The 25,129-nt window shown below is 42.3% G+C and overlaps 2 protein-coding genes across 9 annotated transcripts in view; both read right to left on the bottom strand.

Annotated features, from left to right (window-relative positions):
- Window positions 1-25,129, bottom strand: part of LOC135904829 (uncharacterized) — an 809,532-nt gene that overhangs the window by 682,722 nt on the left and 101,681 nt on the right. For all 8 annotated transcript variants that reach the window (XM_065435817.2, XM_065435820.2, XM_065435818.2 and 5 more), the window contains 2 exons: window positions 21,145-21,325; window positions 3,689-3,761 (listed from right to left, as the gene is read on the bottom strand). In XM_065435817.2, coding sequence (XP_065291889.1) covers window positions 3,689-3,761; window positions 21,145-21,325 — 254 coding nt within the window. The remainder of the gene's footprint in view (window positions 1-3,688; window positions 3,762-21,144; window positions 21,326-25,129) is intronic.
- On the bottom strand, window positions 23,716-25,127 carry LOC135904830 (meiotic recombination protein DMC1/LIM15 homolog). Its single transcript, XM_065435822.1, has one exon. It carries the CDS (start codon window positions 24,887-24,889, stop codon window positions 23,867-23,869), a length of 1,023 nt encoding a protein of 340 aa, XP_065291894.1. The 5' UTR covers window positions 24,890-25,127; the 3' UTR covers window positions 23,716-23,866.

The following is a 25,129-nucleotide window of genomic DNA, read 5'->3' as shown; positions in this document are numbered from 1 at the left end:
AGTTAATAGATTATTTTTAATTAGTAACTAATTACCACATATCACCCATCATGCCATGGTCCGCACCGCTGATGGCATGTCTCCGAAGAAACCATCTTATTATTTCAAAATGGCTACTTTTAAACATTACTTAATGTCTTCATAGAAACATGCCCCCTGTATTGTATATCTCTCTTTTATGAATTTAAACTTGAGTTGCCAGTCAATGCTTGTTTGTGTGCCTTCTTTCTTTCTGTGTGTTTACACAGCTTCACCAAAAACTCCAACCAACTCACCCAGCTACCTGCTTTGCTAAGTGTGTACCATGAACATCAAGTCATTTTTCATGGAGCCAAACCGTTTCTAAGTTGTCTTTTGCCCGACTCCAAGCCCCTGTTCCCCTCTACCCCCTCCCCTGTTCACAGCATGTTATAAACTGCAGTAAAGAAAGAAAATACAAAAGGGGGTATCTATGTTTGAAGCAACTGGAGACTTGTTGAATGGTTGAGTGGTTGGCTCTTTGACCTGTATGGGGGATGAGGGTGTTGTGCTGTGTCCCACCCAACAACTCTCTGAACCAACGAAAGCCTGCCTGCCTACTACACGGGATGCCTTGGCGATGCATTTATGTCCACATCTAGAAATGCTGCAGCTTGGAGGCAGCTGCTCACCTGCTAATCTGCTCATAAGCTAATCCTGTCCCAAGAAAGCAACAAAAGTTTAGCTTCATACAGGCTGAAAATAGGGCTTTGCTTAAAGACCCTGTAAAGAAAATTAAAAGAATGATTTAGATCTAGAGAATGTTGCTTAAGCAATGGATTGTCACAAAAATTTCACCACAGCATGCTCATGAAATTAATTATAAGTGACTAAAACCTCAAGCTGCAGCCACTCCTCAGAGCCTATTCAGCATGGCCATGACTTCAGATAACCTACTAGGCCATACATCCTCTTATGATGGAAATTTGTCTACTTCTGATTTGGTTGGATAAGTGTATCAAGCACTTTCACCTCAAGCTCATCTCTCCGACAAGTTGAGTTATAGTGACCGTGGCTACAGTGAAAAACTCATGTGCAGTGCACATATGCACACATATGCACAACGTATGCTTGCACACATATGCTTGCACACACATGCTTGCACACATATGCTTGCACACATATGCTCCACGTAGAGGCGAGCAGAGGCTTACCAGTGCCCCTAAGAAAGCAATTAAGTGTAACACTGGCAAGACATGGAATGGCAGGTGCATGTGAGGGCCACACACATGGCTCTCTCGCACTAGAACAGGGCATAGCGAATTGTTTTTTAAAAACAAATTGTACTTTCCAAAACTAAAGCTACCCTCACTGTCTGACAAGCAGCCGCCGCCAACATGCAGATACAATATTTTTCAGAACCTCTCCTGTTTCCAAGCTGTTTTATGAACATAGAACATACAAACATAGATTCCCCACACTTCAGCAGATAACCCTTGATCTCCCCAAGAAATATATCTGTGCTTTGATGAATAGCATGTTTCTTACCTTTCTTCTCTTGTTTTTTAAAGAAAGGATGTTACACAATATATTACCACAGTATAAAGAATAACATTTATGCACTGCTGTAGTAAAAGTTATGTAGATGACATTGCAAGAGAAGCCAATTACACTTCTTGCCTGTGTATCATCAGTCCCCCAACTAGGTATGATGGGCACAAGTGGGTGAGAACATGTGGCACTTCTATCAGCATGGAAGTAAGCTCAAGTGAGGAAGGTAGGGGATGGTATGCAGCTATGTGCACAAGAATGTTACCCATCACATCAGTATACATATATACAAACATGTCCAAACCATTTCAGGGTACCCTTAAGTCTAAGTGTAGCCACACTAGTGAGCAGGTTTGCGGTTCCAACTAAGTAACAAAATCAACAAAGCAAGGATCAAGGTTACATGTTACGAGAAGAAACTGGTCTTTAAACAAGAAGGATAGAGAGAAAAGAAACAACAAGTAAATTGAGAGAAAGTTAAAAATCCAAGCCATTAATATTTTATTAATACTTACAACAGCCTGCACTGCTGGTTTCCTTCTTGATGCAACCAGCTGTCCCTCTTAATATTTATTGCATAGCACATTTTAGCCTGTTTCTCTCATGACATTGGCATTCCTTTTTCTTCCATCTCGACAAGTACATCAATGTAAGCAGACCTAGGCGACAGCTTACATGCCAGTGATCAGTTACAGGGTATTATAGTTAGAACAAGCCATTAGTTCTCTTTTGCCCCTTGACTGCGGCAGCACTTATTGTTGTCTCAATTCCAGTGCGTGGTGACCCACCAGTGAGTCACTGGTATAATAAATTGGTGCGTCATGGCCGGCCGGTGAGTCACCAGGGAGTTGCGTTGATTTAAAGCTTTCTCAAGGTGCAGAGACGGCGCCACGGTGCATCAGATCTGAAGCAATACGAATGTTTTTTCTAATCGTTGATTTCTAGGAAAGATGTCACTTGCACACTGCAAAATAAGCCCTGCACAGCGACACAGAGGGAACAACTGCTGTGACTCACCCATGTCGCAGGCTGCAGTGAATGTGTCAAAATAAACTGTGTTAAGGTAAATTATCTGGTAATGTGATAAGATGGTGAGCTTTGTTTAGTCTCTTACAGGTTCAGCCAGCTGCTGTCAAGCTGCACTTCTGATAAACTGATTTCCAAGGCCCCTTTGTGTTTGCCTTAGTCTACTGTGCTTAACACTTAAACGCTTTAAAAAAATTGAAGGATAAAAAGAAGCTTTTTGCACATATGCCAGCAGAAACAGCATGGAAGTGCCTAATATAGGATGTGCCATTAATATGCACGAGAAAGCATTAACATTTGCATGACCACTGATTATATTATGCGAAGCATACTAGCCGCACAACCACGCTCTTCCTTGCTGCACCGTGCGCCGCCACGTAGCTACCATATGACGTCATAACAGCTGCAAAAGCGGAGGCTCGACTCGTGCGCTCGCTTGAGGCCGCGTAGCTACATAGCCGGGTCTCAGCTTGTGCGCTCGCCTGCATGAGTTGTTTCTTCGTCTAGCCGAACCAAATATAGCCAAGCAACAGCAGTTCACCAGGCTAAACAGTGGTTCAACAACTAAAATAAAGGCTAGTATGCTTCACATCCTGGGCTTAACCTTAGCTAAGCCACAGCCATTTTTTAACCCCTTGGTGAAACTAATTAATGCTAACCTTTCCGGTCCCCTCTTTGCTGTGACCTATTGTCCAAGGAACCCACATTTTGTGAAATATTGGGTGTTGCCTCATAAGTTGCCTACGTACACCTTACTGCATTGGCTTCCTAGCTGCTTGGCAGAAAAAAAGTTTTTCTTTTATTTAAGAACACTTTAGCAACACATGCTGCTGAGGCTCCTCAAGAAACAGAGAATTTGCAGAACTAAAGGCATTATATGCTTACGTGCAACAGTAATTTTTCTTGCCACAGTAATGATTGCTGCAGTTTCTACATAAAAAAGAAATGCCAAGGGAGCAATAGTTGTCAAGTGCAAACATCTAACAGTTTATTTAACTATATGTGACACAATGCAACAATTTTTTTCTTCGAAATAAACTTGACTACAAAATAAGACACTCTGACAGACTCCTATAAGAGTGAGACTACATATAGCAAAATCACCAACACAGTTTTCTATGCTGCAATACTGAGAGAAAAAAGGCACAATTACCTGTAGGGCCATGACCCATGCCATCATTGACTCATGGTTTCCAGCCACAAAGACGTACTCCTTGGCTCCAGAGCTTAGCAAGAGAGAGGCAAAGAAAGAACGAAAAGCTATCATTAAACTGCAAGACCGAACATGGCAAGCAAGACCACGGCAAGTGCCCCCATTCAATCCTTAGTAAGCTACATACAATTTATTAAGGCTGCCATGAATGTGGTGCTTGTGCAAAAAAGCCTTGCATTAGCTGCTCAATAACAGACTTCCTGCATGGCAGTTTTCCCGACCAATGGCAGTGCAGGCATTTTTACAAAGAGGGCATAAAAGAACAGTTTGCTTGTACATTTTTGACATGGAAAATGTAGACGTGGTTCTTGTGATGAAACCATGCACAAGAGACAAGGCCCAGCATGTGCAGCTAGGACTTCATCATTTGAGCGATGACTGGTGCTGCCATTAGTTGGGTGAATGTGCAGTGCAGAGAAGCACACTTGCACATTATGAATAGGGTGTATTGTGAATTATATAGCAGCCTTCCTAAGCTCATGGCTTTAGTGTGTGAATTTTCACAACCCCTGGCTTATCGGCCTCCATGAGCCATAGCTGCCAGAAAACTATTTATACAGAGGTACTGTTCAACGAACATTCGCCCAGAAGGTCCTTTGCAATTTTGAGGCAATATCAAGGTTACAGAAGCTGAAAGCAGTAAAACTCTTCTCCATTTCATTGCTATGCTCATCAGCTGGTGTTATAGAGGAATGTTGTGGAGCCCCTCGATGACGCAGGCATAGTGTAGCTAAACCTGTGGATATAGCGCCAGCTACCCCTAGGCTCCGAAAAGCATGCAACATCCTATTTTGATGACATTACATGATAGCCCTAGGTAAGATGGCCTATGGTGGGATTGTGCATGCTTGTTCTAGTCAACCATATGTGTGCTTTCAGCAACGACTGTTTCTAATTACCAAATGTAAGGGATCCAAAACAAGATAATTTTTGCTACTAAGATTCATACAGAGGCAGGCATTATAATTTGTGCTGCCAGCATGTTCTTCAGTTAAAGGGACACTAAAGGCAAATATTAAGTCAAGCTAAAGTGATAAATAACTGCTTGAGAATTTCTAAGGCGTTAATATTATCGTGAACAAGGTCTTAATAATTGATAAATTGAGCTATATGCAGGACATGATTAGTGACTCCCCCAGAACATTCAAGTACTTGCCCGCTGACGAAAGCCCTCCTCATTTAAATTCTCTCACTGGTACTCAACCACTTGTTGCAAAAAACATCCTTGTATTATATTTCAAGACGAAATAAAATGCTACTTCTTCAGTTCTATTTCATTTTTAGAAAAAAGAACTCATTGAAATTTTCCTTGACAACGACGCGGGCGATCGAAAGGTTTCGTTTTCGCTCGACTCTGCACTGCCCACGCTTTCACGTTTCAGTAGTTTCATTATCACGTGGTGCTGCGCTGGTTTTGTGGCTCGCGAAACTCGCACAAACTGCAGAGCGAAGAATTGCACTTCCATGTGATGTTGTGCGATGCCCGAATGGTCTGTGCCAGTTGAACGAAAAGCAGCTGCAGCGGCGAATCCACCACTCTGTCTTGGCTTAGTGCCGCCGTCTATCGGGCACCGTTTTACTCACCGACGGCAGCAAAGGGTGGTGATGACGTATGCATTGTCACCACTCCCCCGGTTGGGTGGCAGGAGATCTAAATTTTGAAAAAGGTATTCAGACCCTTCAGATGCAATTTTCTCTTAAGCTAAGTCTTTTCTTGGCACGAAACAAGCGTTGCGAGGTTTCTGGAATGATATTTAAACAGTCCACGTCGACTTAGTATTTGCCCTTTACTGTCCCTTTAATCAAAATTCACATTAACTTTGTAGTTACTAACTTTGGTGCACATGTCACAACTGTGGAACTGAGGCATGCCAGTGCTCAAGGCATGTTATTCTAAAACTAGCACTAGTTTTTAGACAGTATGCATCCCCTAACTTGTGGCAAAATGTATTGGCATTCCAATACATTTTGCCGTGTCCGGTTATGCCGCGTCCCAAAGTTAGTATATATATAGCTTATGGTTGTTTTAGTTTCTGCGAGTTGATGATGTGTGGTGACGTCAAGGAGAATCCTGGACCAACTGTTGAAGAAATGTTTCAATCAGTGATGGATGGACAACAGGCAGTAAGAGATGATAGACTCCTGAAGAGCATTCACAACACAGTGCAAGACAAAGCTACGTGGAACACCAATGTATTTCATGTCAGATTTTGGGAATGTATATCTAAAAGTTGGTGGCAGCCTCAAGGCTTGTACCAAGTGGACATGCCTTCAACGACATCAGCGATGAAGCTCGGTGACATAGCGTGATTACCGACCCACCCCTTTACCCACGCTATGGATACGTGACGTCACCAGCCACTCCCCCTATAAAGACTCTACTACACCCAAGAATTTTCAGTGGGTACGGCAAAAGCGTTTGGCGCAGGTCATTCACCACGCAATGTGTCTTCTTTATACACGTTGGTTGCAACTGTTCGGTGCGTAGTGATAATAGGTTTTTAGTGGTTATGCCGTGTCCCAAAGTTAGTATATATATAGCTTATGGTTGTTTTAGTTTCTGCGAGTTGATGATGTGTGGTGACGTCAAGGAGAATCCTGGACCAACTGTTGAAGAAATGTTTCAATCAGTGATGGATGGACAACAGGCAGTAAGAGATGATAGCGCATCCTTGAAAATGCGCCTTGAAACTAGAGAAAAAGCTGTCAATAGTTTTGAGAAGCGTTTTACTCAGTTGTAAGAAAGCGTAAAAGCAAATACGAGCGCAGCTGCTAGCTTGGTCACAACTGTAGGCAAAATGGAAGAGACACTTAAATTACAGCAAGGTAAGCTGATTCACCTAGAAGATTGCAGTAGGTGGTCAATAGTGATTGTTTTTTGGCATTCAAGAAATTCACAATAAAACTGCATCATTGTTATATGACAAAGTTATAAACGACGTGTTTCTGGAAAAAAAATGGGTGTGAGCTGTTCGACGGTGGCTAGAATACATAGGCTAGGGAAGAGCCCAGAGGGCAAGCCAATTATTGTGTATTTTCAGGACTGCGTGGAAAAACATGCAGTCATGCAGAACGCATACAAGCTAAGAGGGACAGATATTTCTATCCGGGGTGATTACTGCGCAGAGAAGCGACGGAAATGCAAACTGCTTAAGAAGAGCGTGAAGGCAGATAAAGATAGCGAAAAGAAGGTCCAGCTGATACATGACAAGCTCCAAATTGATGACCAGTATTCTTCTTGGGATGATGCCTCCCGCAAAAACATTTCTGCAACTGACAGCTCACCGCGCTGCAAACAAAATTATGGAATGAACTGCTCAGCAACTGAAAGCTAATGCTTGCAGGCTCATCAGCTCCGGCTTCTTTCATTCAGTGCCATAAGTATTGTAAATAAAACAGATAAGCTAGAAGATTTGCTTTTGTTATATGATCCCCTTGTTTGTGTCATTTCGGAAACGTGGTTGCATGAAGCCATTCGCGACAATGAAATCGTTCCACCGAACTATCACCTGCATAGAACAGATAGGGATTCTCGTGGTCGCGGCATTGCAGTCATAACGAAGTCCGGAGTTCGTGTAACAGTCGCAGATCAAATCATAAGACATGAAAGTTTGTGCTTGAAGGTGTCTATCTGGGGACTGTTGTTTTTTTGTGTTGTGTATATCGGGTTCCGGATGCTGATGACTCATATATGCACAAATTGTATGGTCATCCCGTAAGACTGAGAGGAAAAAAACATGATAATAACAGGTGACTTTAATCAGCCATGTTTAATATGGAATCCCTTATATTATGGTTCGTTGGTTTCTGGTGACTTGGCGGCATACATTATGTTCGATCTTAGCCTCCAGCAGGTTACTAGTAATGATACCCAGAGAAATAATATTCTGTATCTTCTGTTCCTCAGTGAAATATGTTTTTTTGGCAGAACAACAGCGGTCGAGCCTGGTATATCAGATCACAAGCTTATCTCTTTTCGCTGCGATGTTCCAGCAAAGAAGCACCGAAATCATAGTATTGTAAAAGCAATTAGAGACTTCATTAAGGCCGATGATGTAACAGTCAAATATTATCCATATACACATTTTAAAATAATTGCTAATAATGTTGAGCTTTCATGGCAATGATTTCAGGATACTGTAAAGTACTGTACTGAAGAGTTTGTCCCTTTAAAAGCGTTCGAAAACAATGGCTGGATCCTCAGATAAATCAAGATACTATCCAAGCCAAATGTAAAATTAAAAGACTGAGAAAGAGGAACCAAAGGATGACCATGACCCCACAGATTGTGTGCTGAAACAAGAATTACTAACAAAGGTAAACTTGGCCAGAGATAAGTTCTATAGCACGAATATTGAAGAATTTCTTTCTAGTGATCCTAAAAAGGTTTGGTTACACCTAAGACAAGGAAATAGAAGATAGAGAGCATTAACATAAGCACAATTGAAATAGAGGAAGTGCACAGTAGTGGCAGAACACTTTAATGTTTATTTTCAAAGCGTGTTTGCAGGGTGAGATCAGATTGAGCTTTTAAAGCACATGTAGCCCGTAGGTAACATTTTAATCATTCGCAAGGGCATCGATGTGTTCCTGCTAAATATAAGTATAAAAAAATCTGCTGCTTCTGATAACATTCCCATTGCTTTCCTGAGGCGATATTCTGAACATATATCTGAATTTATTTCAAATTTTTTTCAGTTATCTTTAATATTAGGAGAAACACCGGCTGAATGGTGCAATGTGTGTGTTGCGCTGGTACACAAGAAAGGAGACCATCTAACAGTTTCAAACTACTGGCCTCTATCTATTCCTAACACATGTTGCAAGCTATTGGAACATACTACTATCACCTTTTCAGCACGGCTACAGAAAATTCTCGCCACTGTGACTCAACTAACTAGTAATAATCGTGCATGAACTTTCCCAAATAATTCATTTATCCGGACAAATAGATATGCTCTTTCTGGACTATAGCAAAGCATTTGATAGGGTTCCCCATGGAAAGTTACTACTATACAAATTAGGAAAAATTCAACTTCCTTTGGGTATTATACAGTGGATTTGTGCTTTTCTTAAAGATAGAGAACAGTTTGCTGAAATTAGAAATTATACTTCTAGTGCCTGTCAGGTCACCTCAGGAGTTCCTCAAGGCAGTGTGTTAGAGCAATTGTTATATCTAATTTATGTTAATGATTTGATTGATGTTATTTCTGATAATGTATCCGTTCAGTTATATGCAGATGACTGCGTTATATTCAAGGAAATTGTGTTCCATGATGATCATGATGTGTTGCAGAGTTGCCTTGTAGCAATCACTGACTAGTGTTCGAATTGGGGAATGAAGCTCGATGCGGAAAAACAGAAACATACTTTTAAGTGGAACAAGAAAAAAATCTCTCAGCAAATTTCATTACCAGTTTGAAAACAGAACCGTTCCCAAAGTCGAAAAATATAAATATCTTGGCACTACTCTTACCAATAAACTTACATGATCAACACATATCTCAGATATTTGCTCAGTGGCATTAAACTATGGTTTGTAAGGAGAAAGCTTAAACACGCGCTCATAAGAATTAAAATATTAACCTACGATGCAATAGTGAGATCTAAATTAGGAGATGCTGCTGAAGTCTGGGACCCTTACACTAAAAAGGACGTTATAGAACTCGAGCAAGTCCAGAGAAAAGCTGTGAGATTTATATATGGAAAATATGCCAGGAAACATTCCCCGTTCTCATTAATTTTACAAACCAGAACACAGACGCTACAAACATGCAGAAAAACTAATCACCTTGTACTACTACACAATACTCTTTCTCGAAAAAACAATATGCCATTACCCACTTCTGTATGTCGGCCTACTACAAGAAGAACATGACACAGTCACGAATATTTGCTTGCGCCAATTTTCGCTAGAACAAAAGCTTACAAGTATGTTTGTTTCCCTCGAAGAGTGAGTGAGTGGAATTCACTTCCCGTTGGTATACTTGAGCCAAATGATTACATGGCTGCATTGGCAAAGCATTTTTATTAGTTTTAACGATGTTGCAGTATGATCCGCGCTTCTTCTTATGCATTATGTTCATATTATGCAACATTGTTTACACTTGTCTGTACTTTCTTTTTGTTTGATGAAAAGCCCCTCCTGCTTGGGCCAAAGTATTAGCCTGCAGTATTACTAAATAAATAAAAAAATAAAAACACTAACCAGCTTCAAATCAGCAGTTGAAATATGTGTACTAAAGAAATCAATTCAGAATACCCACTTTATGACCTGCTTGTATTTTTTAACAATGTATACCATATCGAATGGCTTCCAACTAGCTGTTGGCTACGGATCCAGATGTTTGCACAGAGTTCTATATGATCCTTTCTCCTGAATAAAAGATGACGGTGATGATGATGATGATGACTTTAGAGGTGATTATTGCGCAATTTACGGTGTCTGCAAATGCTAGAAATCCCAGGCAGCAAGAATTCTCGTCTTGCCTCAAAACATGACCTTTAATAACCGGAGATAATTGTCGCTGAAACACACTGCACAATTTCTCTTGCCTGAACTGAAACTGAAAACGGGCACCTTGAAGTTTTCTACAAGTAAAATATTATGTTATAAACTCTTAAAGGGAGACTAAAAAGGAATGGTAAGTTTATGGGGTAACTTATACCTTTCAAAGCTCCAGAAAGATCAATTTGCCATGAGCAGAATCTTAGTATGCCAAAAAATATGCAAAAACGAAAGGTAAGCCCCAAGTTTCCTTGCTAGCTCCTTGGCATATTATGAGATTTGGACAATTTATGCTTGGGAATAGCTAATAGTTTATTGATAAACAAGGATCGTATTGCATTCTAAAAGAACCAAGGGCTACACCAAATGAGTTCTGAGTGCTTTTTATGAATAAAAACAACACAGACATACAAATATACTTTGAAATCTGTGGCATCATACTAACACACTGGAGTTGTAGTAACGGTGTGAAATTTAAAACGAGAAACTGTGCTCCCTTCTCTCCACTAACAACCTAACTATTTACCTCTAATGAATACAAATCAAGTCTGGAGAAGATGCTTCACCAGATCAAACTAATTTACCCCGTATTCTAGATCGTCCCTTTACTCAATACTCCACCTTGACTTAAACAACTTGGCGGCAACAATGCCCCTTGACTGAAGTGGTCACTGCGCTTCACTGACAACTCCCCAGCAATTCTTCAGAAGCACAGTGTCTTCTTCAGTCAAGAGGTGATGCTGTGCTCAACTTGGTGGAATGGAGAAAGAGGTTTGAGTCAAGAATCGCTTTAGAATATGGAGGTTAGTGTTTCTCTTTAGTCGCCCTTTATACTTTTTAAACTTGCATAAGGTAACAGTGCTGAGTACATTGTAATGTAGCATATATCATAAACATTACATTAAATGCAATAATAAATTAAGGAATATTTACCCAGGCTTTTTTATTGCGCTGTAATGCTACAACCTTGGCCTTACAAAACTATCATGATATGTCATTTTCAGTAATTAAAATAGAAAGTGATTATAAGTCCTTGAAATAAGAGGTTCCCGATATTTTCCAGAAGTGATATGACTTTGGTAAATGTGACTGACTTCAAAGAAGTCAGCAAATTCGACTCAACAGAAAAGCAGCATAAAAACCAGAGTCAGAGATAAAGCCTCCTTTACAATGCAGAAACTGCTAATATGTTTGAGTGTACCATGTCCTGGAGCCAAAAGAGCACCAATAAATGCAAATTTGTGTGTACCATGTCCTGGAACCAAAAAAGAACCAATGTATGCAAACGAAATAGCAATAGCCTATATCATAGGTATTACAATCGTTTATATTGCACTGCTCATTACAAACAAACACAAATGATCATTAACTACAAAAGTTGACTCCTACTTGAACTTGGTTCATACTTAATTTCAACCACATTAAAGCCAACCTAAATTTATTTAGGTAAACATAAAATATTATTGGCACAAGACCCTTGTGTCATACTTTTTTTTTTGTTTTAATACACAGCTATACCAACACAGTAATTATGGAATGAGACTTCAATTCCTCGAGCATGCACCCACAATGGTGGTTCAGTAGCTATGGCATTCTGCTGCTAAACACAAAGTCACGGGTTCGGTTCCCAGTCGCCACGGCCACATTTCGATGGGGAGTGGAATGCGAAAATTCTCATGTGCTTTGCTTTAAGTGCACATTAAAGAACTCAAGTGTGATTAAAATTAACTCAGAGCTTTCCACTATAGCATCTCCCACAGCCTGTGTGCTGCTGTTGAACATTAAACCCTATCAATCAATTCCTCACACATACTACAAACCATTAATTATGCAATCTTTTAATGTGACCAAGTTCAAAACACATACTAATGCTGTGTCGGTTCAGGCTTGAAGCAGGGGAGGCAGTAAGGGTAAAATCAGACAAATTTAGGCTGGTACTTGCAAACAAACATGCAGCCTTAGAACAGAGAGATGAAGATGATGACAAAGAGGTAATGAATGAAACCGTAATGAGGCTGGCTTCAGAGCCAGCAACTGAAGTGGGAGGCAAGGCATCAAGGCAACCAGTAGGCAAGCTCTCCCAAGTAACAAAGGACCCAATAAAGAAACAACAGATAATGGAAGTGTCCAACTCAAGAGATAAGGTAGAATTCATGGAACTGTCAAAACAGATCAACAAAAGGAAAATAAGTGATATTCGAAATTATAATGTGAGAAAGACTGCAGAAGCCATAAAAAATGGACACAGCCCGAAATCAGTGAGAAGGAAACTTGGCATAGGACAAACCAAGATGTATGCACTGAAAAATAAGCAGGGTAATATCATCAGCAATCTCAAAGGTATAATAAAGCAGCGGAAGAATTCTATAGTGACCTGTACAATACCCAGAGGACTCATGAGTACTCTATTCGAAGCAATAATGAATAGCATACAGAAACTCCTCCTACAACTAGAGATGAGGTCAGAAGGGCCTTGCAAGGCATGAAACGGGAAAAGCGACAGGAGAGGATGGAATAACAGTCGATTTAATCAAAGATGGAGGAGACATAATGCTAGGAAAACTGGCAGCTCTCCATACGAAGTGTCTATCGACGGCAAGGGTCCCAGAAAACTGGAAGAATGCAAACATTATACTAATCCACAAAAAGGGAGACATTAAAGAATTGAAAACTTATAAGCCCATTAGCTTACTCCCTGTATTATATAAAATATTTACCAAAATAATCTCTCCAATAGAATAAGGGCAACACTGGACTTAAGTCAACCAAGGGAACAGGCTGGCTTCAGAAAGAGATACCCTACAATGGATCACATCCATGTCATCAATCAGGTTATGGAGAAATCCGACGAGTACAATAAGCCTCTCTATATGGCTTTCACAGATTACGAAAAGGCATTTGATTCAGTAGAGATACCAGCAGTCATAGAAGCATTGCGTAATCAAGGTGTACAGGACGCTTGCGTAAATATCTTGGGCAATATTTGGGGCAATATCTTGGGCAATATACCTATAAAGAAACGGGTCACGCAAGGAGACACAATCTCTCGAATGCTATTCACTGCATGCCTGGAAGAAGTATTCAAGCTATTAAACTGGGAAAGTTTAGGAGTAAAGATCGACGGCAAATACCTCAGCAACATTCGGTTTGCCGATGAGATTGTTCTATTCAGCAACACTGTGAACGAGTTACAACAAATGATTGAGGACCTTAACAGGGAGAGTGTAAGAGTGGGGTTGAAGATTAATATGCAGAAGACAAAGATAATGATGAATAACCAGGCAAGGGAACAAGAGTTCAAGATTGCAAGTCAGCCTCTAGAGTCTGTGAAGGAGTATGTTTACCTAGCTCAACTAATCACAGGGAATCATGCCCATGAGAGGGAAATTCACAGAAGAATAAAAATGGGGTGGATTGCATAGGGCAGACATCGTGAGTTCCTAACTCAGAGTTTACCGTTATCATTGAAAAGAAAAGTGTACAATCAGTGCATTTTGCCAGTGCTGACATAGGGGGCAGAGACTTGGAGAGTGATGATGATGATGATGTGTGGGGTTTTGTGGCGCAAGGGCCAGGTTTGGCCAAAGAGCGCCATGACAAGTGGTAATGTTGATGTATTATGGAAGATGTGACTTGGCTGTAAAGTGGCCTAAAAATAGTCGCTGTAAAGTGCGTAAAATCTACGTACTACATAATTATGACGATGACTAATGACGAATACTATGAACATTAAAATCCATCGTAGAAGAATGATGCATTGTTTGAAATATGCGAGATGCTAAATTGCTTACAGCACTACTGCCTCGCCAGAGCCCTTGAACCACAAGGGCCTAGAGGCATGTGCTATTCAAAATAATTATCACAGCGGCATCCTCTGAAGAGAGGAAGCGCTACGAACGTGTGGGGCTAATAACATGCAATACAACATCTTTCAAAAAACCTAGGATGGCGTTGGTGTCAAAGAGTGGTTCTGGACCAAGTAACATAACAGGATGAAGGGGGATGTGCTGCCGGTATGCTAAGAGAAAATGTTTCCTTCTTTCAGATTCGGCTTCCCGACACTCCAGTAGGATGTGGAGGACGGTCAGCCTCTCCCCGCATCTACCACAGGTTGGAGGCTCGTTTCTCGTGAGTAAAAAGTTATGTGTGTCAAAAGTGTGTCCTATTCTTAGACGGCAGAATAGGACATCTGTCCGGCGGGATTTTGTTAAAGGAGGCCAGAAACCTACCTAATTGTGGCTTTATTACATGCAGTTTATTATTTATTTCTTCGTCCCACATGCGTCGCCAGTGGTTTCGTAGTTTCCTTCTTAACAAAGGCTTCAGGTCTGTGACAGGGACCGAAGCAGTAGGATTAACTACATGCAATGAAATTGATGTGGCCATCTGGTCAGCTAGAATGTTTCCCTCGATGCCCCTATGTTCAGGCACCCAGCATATAATCACATGTTGGTTAGATATGTATGCTTTACACAGTGCGGAGTAGAGTTCATTAAATACTAGATTTTTGTGATTACAGAAAGACATCAAGGCCTTCACAACACTGAGGGAGTCCGTATATATAACTGATTTCTGGAGTTGTGATTTATTTATATGCTTTACGGCTGACAGCAGTGCGTAGGCCTCAGCCGTAAAGATGCTCGTTTCCGGATGCAGTACATCAGATTCCGAGAAGGATGGGCCGACGGCTGCATAGGACACCCCCTCGCGTGACTTTTATGCGTCTGTGTAGAACTCCGTACAGGAGTGTTTGTACTGGAGTTCCCGGAAATGCATTTGTATTTCAATCTCTGGAGCGTGTTTTGTAACTTGCATGAAAGATATATCACATTGTATCATCTGCCACTCCCAAGGAGGTAGCAGCTTAGCTGGAGGCATTAGGCGATGTTTGAGGATTGGGACATCCATTTCAACACTAAGCTCCCTCACACGCAGCGAGAAAGGTTGCCTTACGGAGGGACGATTCCGAAAGAGTGTAGAATATGTCATATCATTAACGGTATTAAAACACGGATGTTGAGGATTAGAGTGCACTTTCAGAAAATATGTTTGGCTGATGTATGTTCTCTGCAGATGAAGTGACCACTCATTTGATTCTACGTATAAACTTTCAATGGGACTTGTTCTGAAAGCGCCGGTGGCTAAGCGGATTCCTAGATGGTGGACCGGATCTAGCATCTTTAGCGCGCTCGGGGTGGCAGAATGATAGATCACGGCACCATAATCTAATCGTGACCGAATCAGGCTCTTATAGAGATTCATTAGGCACGTCCTGTCACTACCCCACGTATTCTGCGATAGAAGTTTCATTAGGTTCATTGTTTTCAGACATTTTTCTTTAAGATGTTTAATGTGTGGGATGAAAGTGAGTCTATTGTCAAGTATAACACCTAGAAATTTGTGTTCTTTGTTTACAGGTATCTGTTGTCCACACAGTTCTAAGCAAGGATCCGGAACCAGGCCTCTCTTTCTTGTAAACAGAACACAAGAACTCTTGTGAGGATTGATTTTAAATCCATTTTTCTCTGCCCACTGTGACACCTTGTTCAAACCATGCTGTACCTGTCTCTCGCAGACTATGAGGTTGCAGGATTTGAAACCTATTTGTATATCGTCTACGTAGACGGAATAGAAAATAGCTGGTGGTAAAGATGCACGAAGCGTGTTCGTCTTTACGACATAGAGCATGCAGCTGAGTACGCCACCATGGGGTACCCCAGTTTCCTGTATAAATGTACGCGGCAGTGCAGGACCTATTTTCACTCGAAATGTACGGTTCTCTAGGTAGCTTCTCTTCTAGGTAGGTTCTCTAGGTACGGTTCTCTAGGTTCTCTATAGTATTTAACATATTGCTGCGGATACCTAGCGCGGAAAGATCGCGCAGGATTCAGTACTGCCAGGTTGTGTCGTAGATCCTTCCTCAGTGGCAAGTTACCGCCCGATAGCCTTGACAAGTTGCCTTTGTAAGGTATTTGAAGAAATGATCAATCGCCGTCTCATGCATCTCCTAGAATCCAGTAAAATGCTTGACCCATTTCAATGTGGTTTTCAGGAAGGGCGATCTACAACCGACCATCTTGTGCGCATCGAAGCGAGCATTCGCAATGCCTTCGTGCTCAAGCAATCTTTCTTATCTGTATTTCTGGACATGGAAAAAGCGTATGCCTTGTTTCAAAACCGGGATCACAATGGCTTTTTTCCATGCAGTCGGGAGGTATCCCGCAGCCCAAATGGTGTTGAAAATTGTGACTAGTGTTTCTTGGATGTCTTTATGTAAGTTTTTGATCATTTCATACATGATTCTGTCAAATCCCTGTGCAGAGCTCTTGCATACGCTCAAGGCACCTCTCAACTCGGCAATGCTAAAAGGACAGTTGTATGGTTCATTCTGTTGACATTTTCTCATGAGTGGCTTACATTCTTCGATTTGTTTATATTTCAGAAAGGATTGCGAGTAATGGTTGGCACTTGACACGCTCTCGAAGTGCTCCCCAAGTGAGTCCGCCTGATCTTGTAGGGTATCGCCTTCTGTGTTTACCAAAGGGAGTGCATATGCTTGTCGCCCTCTTATCCTATTGACCCTGTTCCAGGCTTTCGCCTCATCTCTGCACGAGTTAATACTCCATAGAAACTTCTGCCAACTTTCTCGTCTGGCCTGTCGGCGGGTTCGCCTGCCTTGGAATTTTACTTTTTTAAAGTTGCTAAGATTCTCCGCAGTGGGAGAAGCGCGTAGCAACCCCCACGCCCTGTTCTGTTTTTCACGAGCTATCCTACAATCGTCGTTCCACCATGGGACACGCCGTTTGCAGGCCAAGCCTTTTACTTCTGATATGCATTTAGATGCGACATCTATTATGAATGCTGTAAAGAACTCGACTGCAGCATCAATTCCTAACGAAGACAGGTCAGCCCATGAGATACTAGTAAGAGATCGAAATTTCTCCCAATCAGCTGTCTCAATCTTCCACCTAGGAGCGTGTGGTGGATATTCGTTTTCTTTCGGTGATCTTAGCAGTATAGGGAAGTGGTCGCTGCCATAACGGTTGTCAGTAACTTCCCATTCAAGTTCAGGCAGTACAGATGAAGAGACTATGCTAAGATCTATGGAAGAATAGCTTCTGTTTGCAAGAGAGTAATATGTGTGTTCCTTCTTATTCAACAGACACGCACCAGAAGAAAAAAGGAACTGTTCGACAAGACGTCCTCACGCATCTATATGAGGGTCGCCCCACAGGTAGTTATGTGCATTGAAATCGCCAAGAACAACATAGGGTTTTGGAAATTCATCTATAAAGGATTGAAATTCATGTTTGCTTAGTTTATAATGTGGGGGTATATAAAGTGAGCAAATAGTGATCAGTTTGTTTAGCAGAATAACTCGAACCACCACTGCCTCAAGGGCCGTTCATAGCTGTAAACGTTGACAGGCTATGCTTTTTTTAATTATAATTGCAACACCGCCCGATGATGCAATAGCATCATCGCGATCTTTGCGAAAAGTAATGTGCTGTCGAAGAAAATTTGTGTGTTTTGGTTTTAAGTGTGTTTCCTGTAAACACAGCACTTTTGGATTGTGTTTATGGATGAGTTCTCGCACATCATCAAGATTCCTGAGAAGCCCTCTGACATTCCATTGGATGATTTGTGTATCCATATTTAAAGAAAATTGGTGCTGTGTTTACGGAAACAGAAGTGATGCCTCAGGTTACAGAGACGCCGGACAAGCGCTCTTGCGAGCGCGAGGTTTTCCGAGAGAGTCACCCCTGCGCCCACCAGCCCGGAGGTCGTTGGGGCTCCCTGAGGGATTTGGCTGCGCTGGCCGTTGCCAGTGCTGGAAGGGGCCTCGGAGGTTGGGGCAGCCTCGGCTGCGCCCACCTTCAGGGTCGATGGTCCCCTCTGCTGTGTTAACGGAGCAGCGCTAGCTGCAAACGCCCCGGGGGCAGATGGCGTAACTGCCGACTCGCTGCCTGTGGGTCGGACAGCCGCTGGAGGCCGTTGTGACGCTGCCCCCTTACGCGCCACATTGGCAAAGCTGCTCTTAGACAGGTATGACACCCGCCTACGTGCCTCTTTGAAAGATATGTTTTCTTTGACTTTGTCACAATCTCCTTTTCTCTTTTCCAGGACGGGCAGGACCGCGAGTATGCGGCATGCTCGCCATCACAGTTGACACCATGTGGAGCGTTCTGGCATGTTTCGGAGGAATGTTCATTGTCACTGCACTTGGCACATGTCAGCTGGCCTCGGCAGTTCTGTGAACTGTGGCCGAATCTTTGGCACTTAAAGAATCTAAGAGGATTGGGCACGTATGGCCTAACACGAAGTTTGATATAACCGGCCTCGATGGACTCGGGGAGGACACTTGAACCGAAAGTGAGTATCAGGTGTTTCGTCTTGATCTCTTTACCATCTTGCCTCATCTTAATTCGCTTAACATTTATGACATTCTGTTCGCTGAAGCCCTCCAAGAGTTCAGCTTCAGTGAGCTCTAGCACGTCAGCGTCCGAGACAACGCCGTGGGTGGTGTTCATGGTACGGTGCGGAGTTACTGTTATTTGGGTCTCCCCAAATGAGACAAGTTTCGGCAGTTTCTCGTACTGCTTCGTATCGTGGAGCTCCAAGAGAAGATCACCACTTGTCATTCTCGACGCCTTATATCCTGTTCCAAAAACTTCAGTTAAAGACTTCGAAAGAAGGAACAGGTGAAATGTTACGCACTAGTTTGTCTGAATTTTCTGAGTGAATCACATGATATCTAGGAAAGTTCTGGACTTGTCGTCTGAAAAACTGAAAGAGATCTTCGGTGCGCCCTCGTTTGTGAGGGCGATCAGGGAGTTTAGGAAAAGCGTTGTCCATAAGTACAGTAGGGTTTTCGGCCGCGATGCCGACCACCCACCATGGAGCCCAACAGGGGGATGTGACAGGAGTTCGTGCTAGAGAAACCCTGCCAACGCCAGCCGTACATCGCTGCTATAACCGAATACAGCATAACCAAGGCTGGCTAGCTACGCAAGGTTAAGCCTTGCCGCCGGGAAACTAGGAAGTGAGGAGAAGTGATGAGAGGACAGGAAAGATGAAAAAGGCAAGAGAGAAAGACGAAGATTGGAGAGGAGGACAGGAAAAGGCGACTGCCGATGTCCCCCGGGTGGGTCAGTTCGGGGGTGCCGTCTACGTGAAGCAGAGGCCAAAGAGGTGTGTTGCCTCCGCCGGGGGGCCTTAAAGGTCCGAACACCCAGCATCGGCTCAACCTCCAGTATCCCCCTTTCCCCGGACACGGCTAAGCCGCGCACAGCTACACGCGGGAGGGTCCAACCCTTGTGTGCTCGGGTACGTGGTGTCGCAACACACCAAACGCCTGCTTACGCAGACGCCCCTGCGGGGAGACTTGGAGACTGACAAAGAAGCTTAAGAACAAGTTAAGGACCGCGCAAAGAGCGATGGAACAAAGAATGCTAGGCATAACTTTAAGAGACAGAAAGAGAGCGGTTTGGATCAAAGAGCAAATGGGTATAGACGATATTCTAATAGACATTAAGAGAGAAAAAAAAAATGGCGCTGGGCAGGTCATGTAATGCGCACATTAGATAACTGTTGGACCATTAGGGTGACAGAATGGGTACCAAGAAAAGGAAAGCACAGTAGAGGACGACAGAAGACTAGGTGGTGCGACGAAATTAGGAAATTTGCAGGTGCTAGTTGGAATCGGTTGCGCAGGACAGGGGTAATTGCAGATCGCAGGGATCTGCAATTACAGGGATCCACTGCAGATTGCCTTCGTCCTGCAGTGGACGACATAAAATAGGCTGGTGATGATGATGATGATAATCATGTGGTACATTAAAAAGTGCTGATGCGTGTGTCAATCAGCCAGTACAGTGCTTGCAAGCAGCACCATGACCATGTTGGCACTACCAGATAGACAATTTTTTTCCTTCTAACTCTGTGCTTCTCTCCATTTGACAATGGATAAGCCAGGGGACATATTCTTGGACAATTACTTTCGGCGAAACTATCGCCTTCATGTGATATAGTGCTCAAGCATCCAATAAGTGCACACTCAAAGGGATATCGCCAAATCAACTGACCGAGAATACGTCCCCTGATCCTTTGTTGCCACTTCTCGGGAAACTTGGTGTGCTTCTCTCTCACATTATCCTATAAAGTGGCTAATAAACTCAGCTTTCAGTGACACAGTCATGGTGCAGCCTGTGACCACTGCACTGAGCTAAATGACGTGTGCATCAGTGGTTTATGATACCATGCAACCTTTACTTCCCAATTTTCCTGATGCAACGAAGGGGACCTGGACCTGCACCATACTTGATGATCTTAATTAACCAGTTGTTATGCTTTGTAGGAATTGAGGCTTCATACCATAATCAATTGGATTACCATTATCCTTTAATGAAAAAACCAAAAAACGAGACAAAAATTTTGTATCAGTACTACTATAAGCTGCAGGTTCTTCATAAAGCTCAGTACCACCTGCACATCCAGTTATATTTAGGAATCTAAAGAAAAGCTGAAGCAAAATTCTAGCTTGTACATGCCTTTTGTTCACAAATGCATTCAAGTAAATTCAGCCTTTCTGAGTAGACTATATAAGGCCCACTATCCAATGGGCTCTGTAGAGCTTAAGTCAACTTTTTTTTTTTTTTCAGATGTGTTTTCAACATGAGGCATTCACTGTAGCTTCCGAACAAGCCACAAGGGTCAGCAACAACTTAGGACACTACCCCTCAATAACCTGAAGGCCAAATAGTCAAGCCCTGCTAACTCAATCTCGTCATGATTCAACGTCTTTCAAGTTCCCCATACTGAGCCTCAAGAACTCCCCACTCCTGCTGTTATGCAGCTTTGGAAATGAAGTACAAAGAGAGTCACTCACTGAATGACAAAGCAGTTTTCCTCATCCACTAGGAAGGAAATGGCAGCATTACGGAGGTCGATGCTGAATAACGGAGGCTTTCTTGCTGCAGCATCCAAGTCGCTCTTGTAGGAATGCAAACAGCAGCTGTGCTGGTCGAAGACATACCAACGCTTCCGTCTGCCCTTCAGACGAGCCAGGGCTTGAGTTTAACCACAAAGAAAGAGAGAAATAAACATTGATCTTCTTTCACTCAATAAAAGGGTGACAGCACACATAGTTCAAAGTAAAAGACAGTAAACCAATCAGTCTTTGTATACACTACATGCGTACAGATACAGACTGCCAGTCTGCATATTTGTGCCAATTCACTTACTTTGGCTTACGGTGCAATGCGCCTTAAGTTGCAAGTACAGGGACTTAAGAAGTCCTTAGTGGATAAAGACAGGGGGTGGGGGCAACATCTGCTTATTTGCCGCTGCACTAATAAGACACAGCAACTAGGGACACTGCCACGTGTTTCTTCTTTTCTTTTTTTATGCAAGCATGCCACTACAAACTCAATGAGCAAAAATTTCAGAATTTATAAAACCTGTGCGCCAGTTCTAAAAGAAAGATTTTATGCCCTCTCAACTGAAACATAAGTTCAAATGTTACATCCTTATTGTAGTCTGTCCTGCTCTCATGTTTTATATGCTACCTTCCTGATTATGTAGTGAAACAAGACCTAACATACAAATAAATACTACTCTCTATGAGAATACAAATAAAATGCACTGGAAACCTATTGTGACTGTTACACAGTACAAATGATTGTCTCCACAAACATAATGACATTCAAAACAATATAATTAGTATGAGACCGTTTACACAACTGAAGAACAAATTTGCTGCTGTCTAACAAGCCTCAAGTAAGAATTTTATCACCATGTTTTTTCTTCGGAAATGTTTCATAGTTATTAAGGGCCTTTTAAAGTGGTGCAGCTATCAAAATTATAACAAAAATATGGAGAGTGAAAAAAAAAGTTGTCTTCATTGCTGTCAAGAACTATTTACTGTTCTAAGCTCTGCAGTGAATAGTTAGAAGCAGTAGACAACATGGTATGAAACAGTTTCAACAGCATGCATTTCTTGCAATAGTTTCAGTGATCAACCTCCACTGAAGTGCTGTGCCAAGGATGGACCACACAAGGCACACATGTAGCAGTGGTTCTTTGCAGAGAAATGGATACATACTATAGGTAGAAGATCTCTGGCTTAAATCTAATTTTAGTGATTAGTCTATATTAGGTTTTTCAAGCTTGGTTGCATACTGTGGCAATTAACACATTTCAATTTTTGTGAGCACGTACTTTGACAATTTTTTTATAAATCTGGAACAGTGTCAACAATTGGTCATATCATGAACAATTGACAATGTATATCACATTTCATTGCAGTGGCATTTCATGAGCTAGCACCTCAGAAAATATTGTACTTCTGAATTCTCTCAAAAGTTCACAACAGGTTCGAAATTCAAAATATTAAATCTACAAATTAAGAAGTTCTTGACACTACACACTACCACAATGCTTTACAAGCCGGAGAAAAAAAAAAAGTGGCAAGATTATTTTTGCAGAATAATGTGTGGAATAGTGGAATGATGGAATAACATATACTGTGTGGTCCCTACAAATGCTACACTGATACAACTATTAGCGGATTCAGAGGGGGAGGGCCATCGGAGCCCAGGCCCCCTCAACAAGACATGCCGGCACATCAGCAATGACAGTATCGAGAATACAATAATCCCCCCCTTACCACACCCACCCGCCCACTCACACACACACACGCAGACACACACCGATCCTGGTTCTCTGTATGCTTTGATGAGGGCCACTCCCTTGCAGCTACCCTGAATCTTCCCCTTGGTACAACACTGGAGAGCTCAAAATACTAAAGTACACAGAGCAGGAAATGTACGCACAAAATAGACAATACACTACAAAGTGTGTTGCAATTTGTTTGTTGTATTTTTGGTTTGCAGGTACGGCACTCAACCTGTCTTCAACCTGAACTATAAAGTGGTGCCAAGACACCTCAAAATCCCAGCCTTGCTGTAAGTACCAGAATACCTGTCACTGCTATGCTGCAGCACTTTTACTTTCCAATTCTTCATGAAGTTGCAATGATGTGGTCGTTTTAAAACAAGTTGATAATATCACAGTTAAGCAAACGAATCAAGAACAGCCAAATTTAAACACCAACCTACAAAAAGATCAGTGGAAACTGGAGATAAAACCATTATCACCGAACACGTCTGCAGAGTTTGTGCCCTAAACATTGCACACTGTAAGTTAAAATAAACTATGCCATTACTTGAGCTCTGTAATGAAAATCATACTATTTATGTGTTAGTGCAAGTTTTCCACCAACAGTTTTGCTGTGCTGGTGATATAATTTTATCAACAACTACGTGCATTTCACATTCTATCCTGAACTGTGACAGTTCAGTGTGGCCACTGTGGTTGCACTGCTAACTGTAGGCAAAGTGAAAACAGTAGCACGCAGTTTTGAAACAGCACACCTCTCAAATAAAACAACTACATGTGATAGTGAGACATGCATAAATTTTATTTAGTCACAAACAATTATGGAAACTTTTCCCAGTAAATGCCACGAATAAATAATAAAAACAAATAATAAAACAGACGAACTGCATTGGACGTCTACGTGTGCCAACAAACAGTACTTGAGCAGTGTTCTACTCCGAGACATCTGCAATGCCACCAGGCGTAATAGCAAATGTTGCCTCATTCTCTGGTTGATCTGGGCTGTCATAAATTTTTGCGATACGTGCTTCACCACGGCCTTTGCGCAGTGCTATGCGGGTTGTCGAAGCATGTGCCAAGATATGTCCTCCAATTGGTTTTTTGGGATCGGCCTGAAAACTCATGGCTGCTCCTGGATCAGCAGTCATCTGATTGGTGATGAATATGGCCACATTGTATTCTTCCGAAATCTTCTGAAGCTTGGACAGCATTTGCGCCAGTTTTTGTTGCCTGTCGGCCAGTTCGCCACGACCACTGAAATCAACTCGAAAAAGAGCCATGATCGAGTCGATTACGAGCAACTTGTAAACACCGGCCTCTTCATGAAACTTTGCCGCTACTTGGTCCAGCATTTCCATCTGGTGTTCACTTGTGAAGGCACGTGCGTAAAGAACGTTCTCTAGCATGGCTGAATGGTCGAGGTCAAACCGATCGGCGATGCTGCGCAGCCGGTCGGGACGAAAAGTATTCTCAGTGTCGATGAAAATTGCCTTCCCTCCGGTGTAGCCATTCTCGCCTGGCAGCTGGCAGGTGACGCAGAGTGTATGAGAGAGCTGAGTTTTCCCAGTGCGGAACTCGCCAAACACTTCTGTAATCGCCATGCTTTCGACTCCGCCGCCCATCAACTTGTCGAGCTCTTTACTTCCTGTCGAGATTCTGAACACGTAGCGCCGTTTCTCGCTGACTTCAAGCGCTGTCAGGAAACCTGCTCCTTCGGCTACTTTGGCCACTATCTCTTTGATTTTGTCCACTTTTGCTTCAGAGATACCTTTGATTCCGCACAGCTTCTTCCGAGTAGTCATCTGTACGCCTTTGATTGTGCAGATGCCGGCTGTCTTGAGCTTCTTGATATCGGCGACATTGATGCCATGGTTTTGCAAGATGTCGATGTCTTGGAAAAATTCGTCATCGTCAGACACTTGGCCTAAGGCTTCTTCAACAACCTGATCACACATTGTAGCACTTCTGCTTAAATGAACAAGGTTAATATGACGAATAACGACAACGACAACAACTATGAGGCTCGAAGTTCCGTGTGAAGACTGCGCGCGAGCAACCAACGAGTTACAATGTGCATACAGACGAAAACAACAATATCAGGTTTATTGCCTTGAAGCTACGAGACGCAGCCTCCTTCGCTGAATTTTTTTGTGTTAACACAAAACAATCCAGTGAATTTAATACATAAACAAACT

Source organism: Dermacentor albipictus, chromosome 1 (genome assembly GCF_038994185.2).
Source record: "Dermacentor albipictus isolate Rhodes 1998 colony chromosome 1, USDA_Dalb.pri_finalv2, whole genome shotgun sequence".
NCBI classification, from domain to species: Eukaryota; Metazoa; Arthropoda; class Arachnida; order Ixodida; family Ixodidae; genus Dermacentor; species Dermacentor albipictus.
The sequence above is the reverse complement of the archived record's forward strand: the minus strand, read 5'-3'. Positions and strand labels throughout refer to the sequence as shown.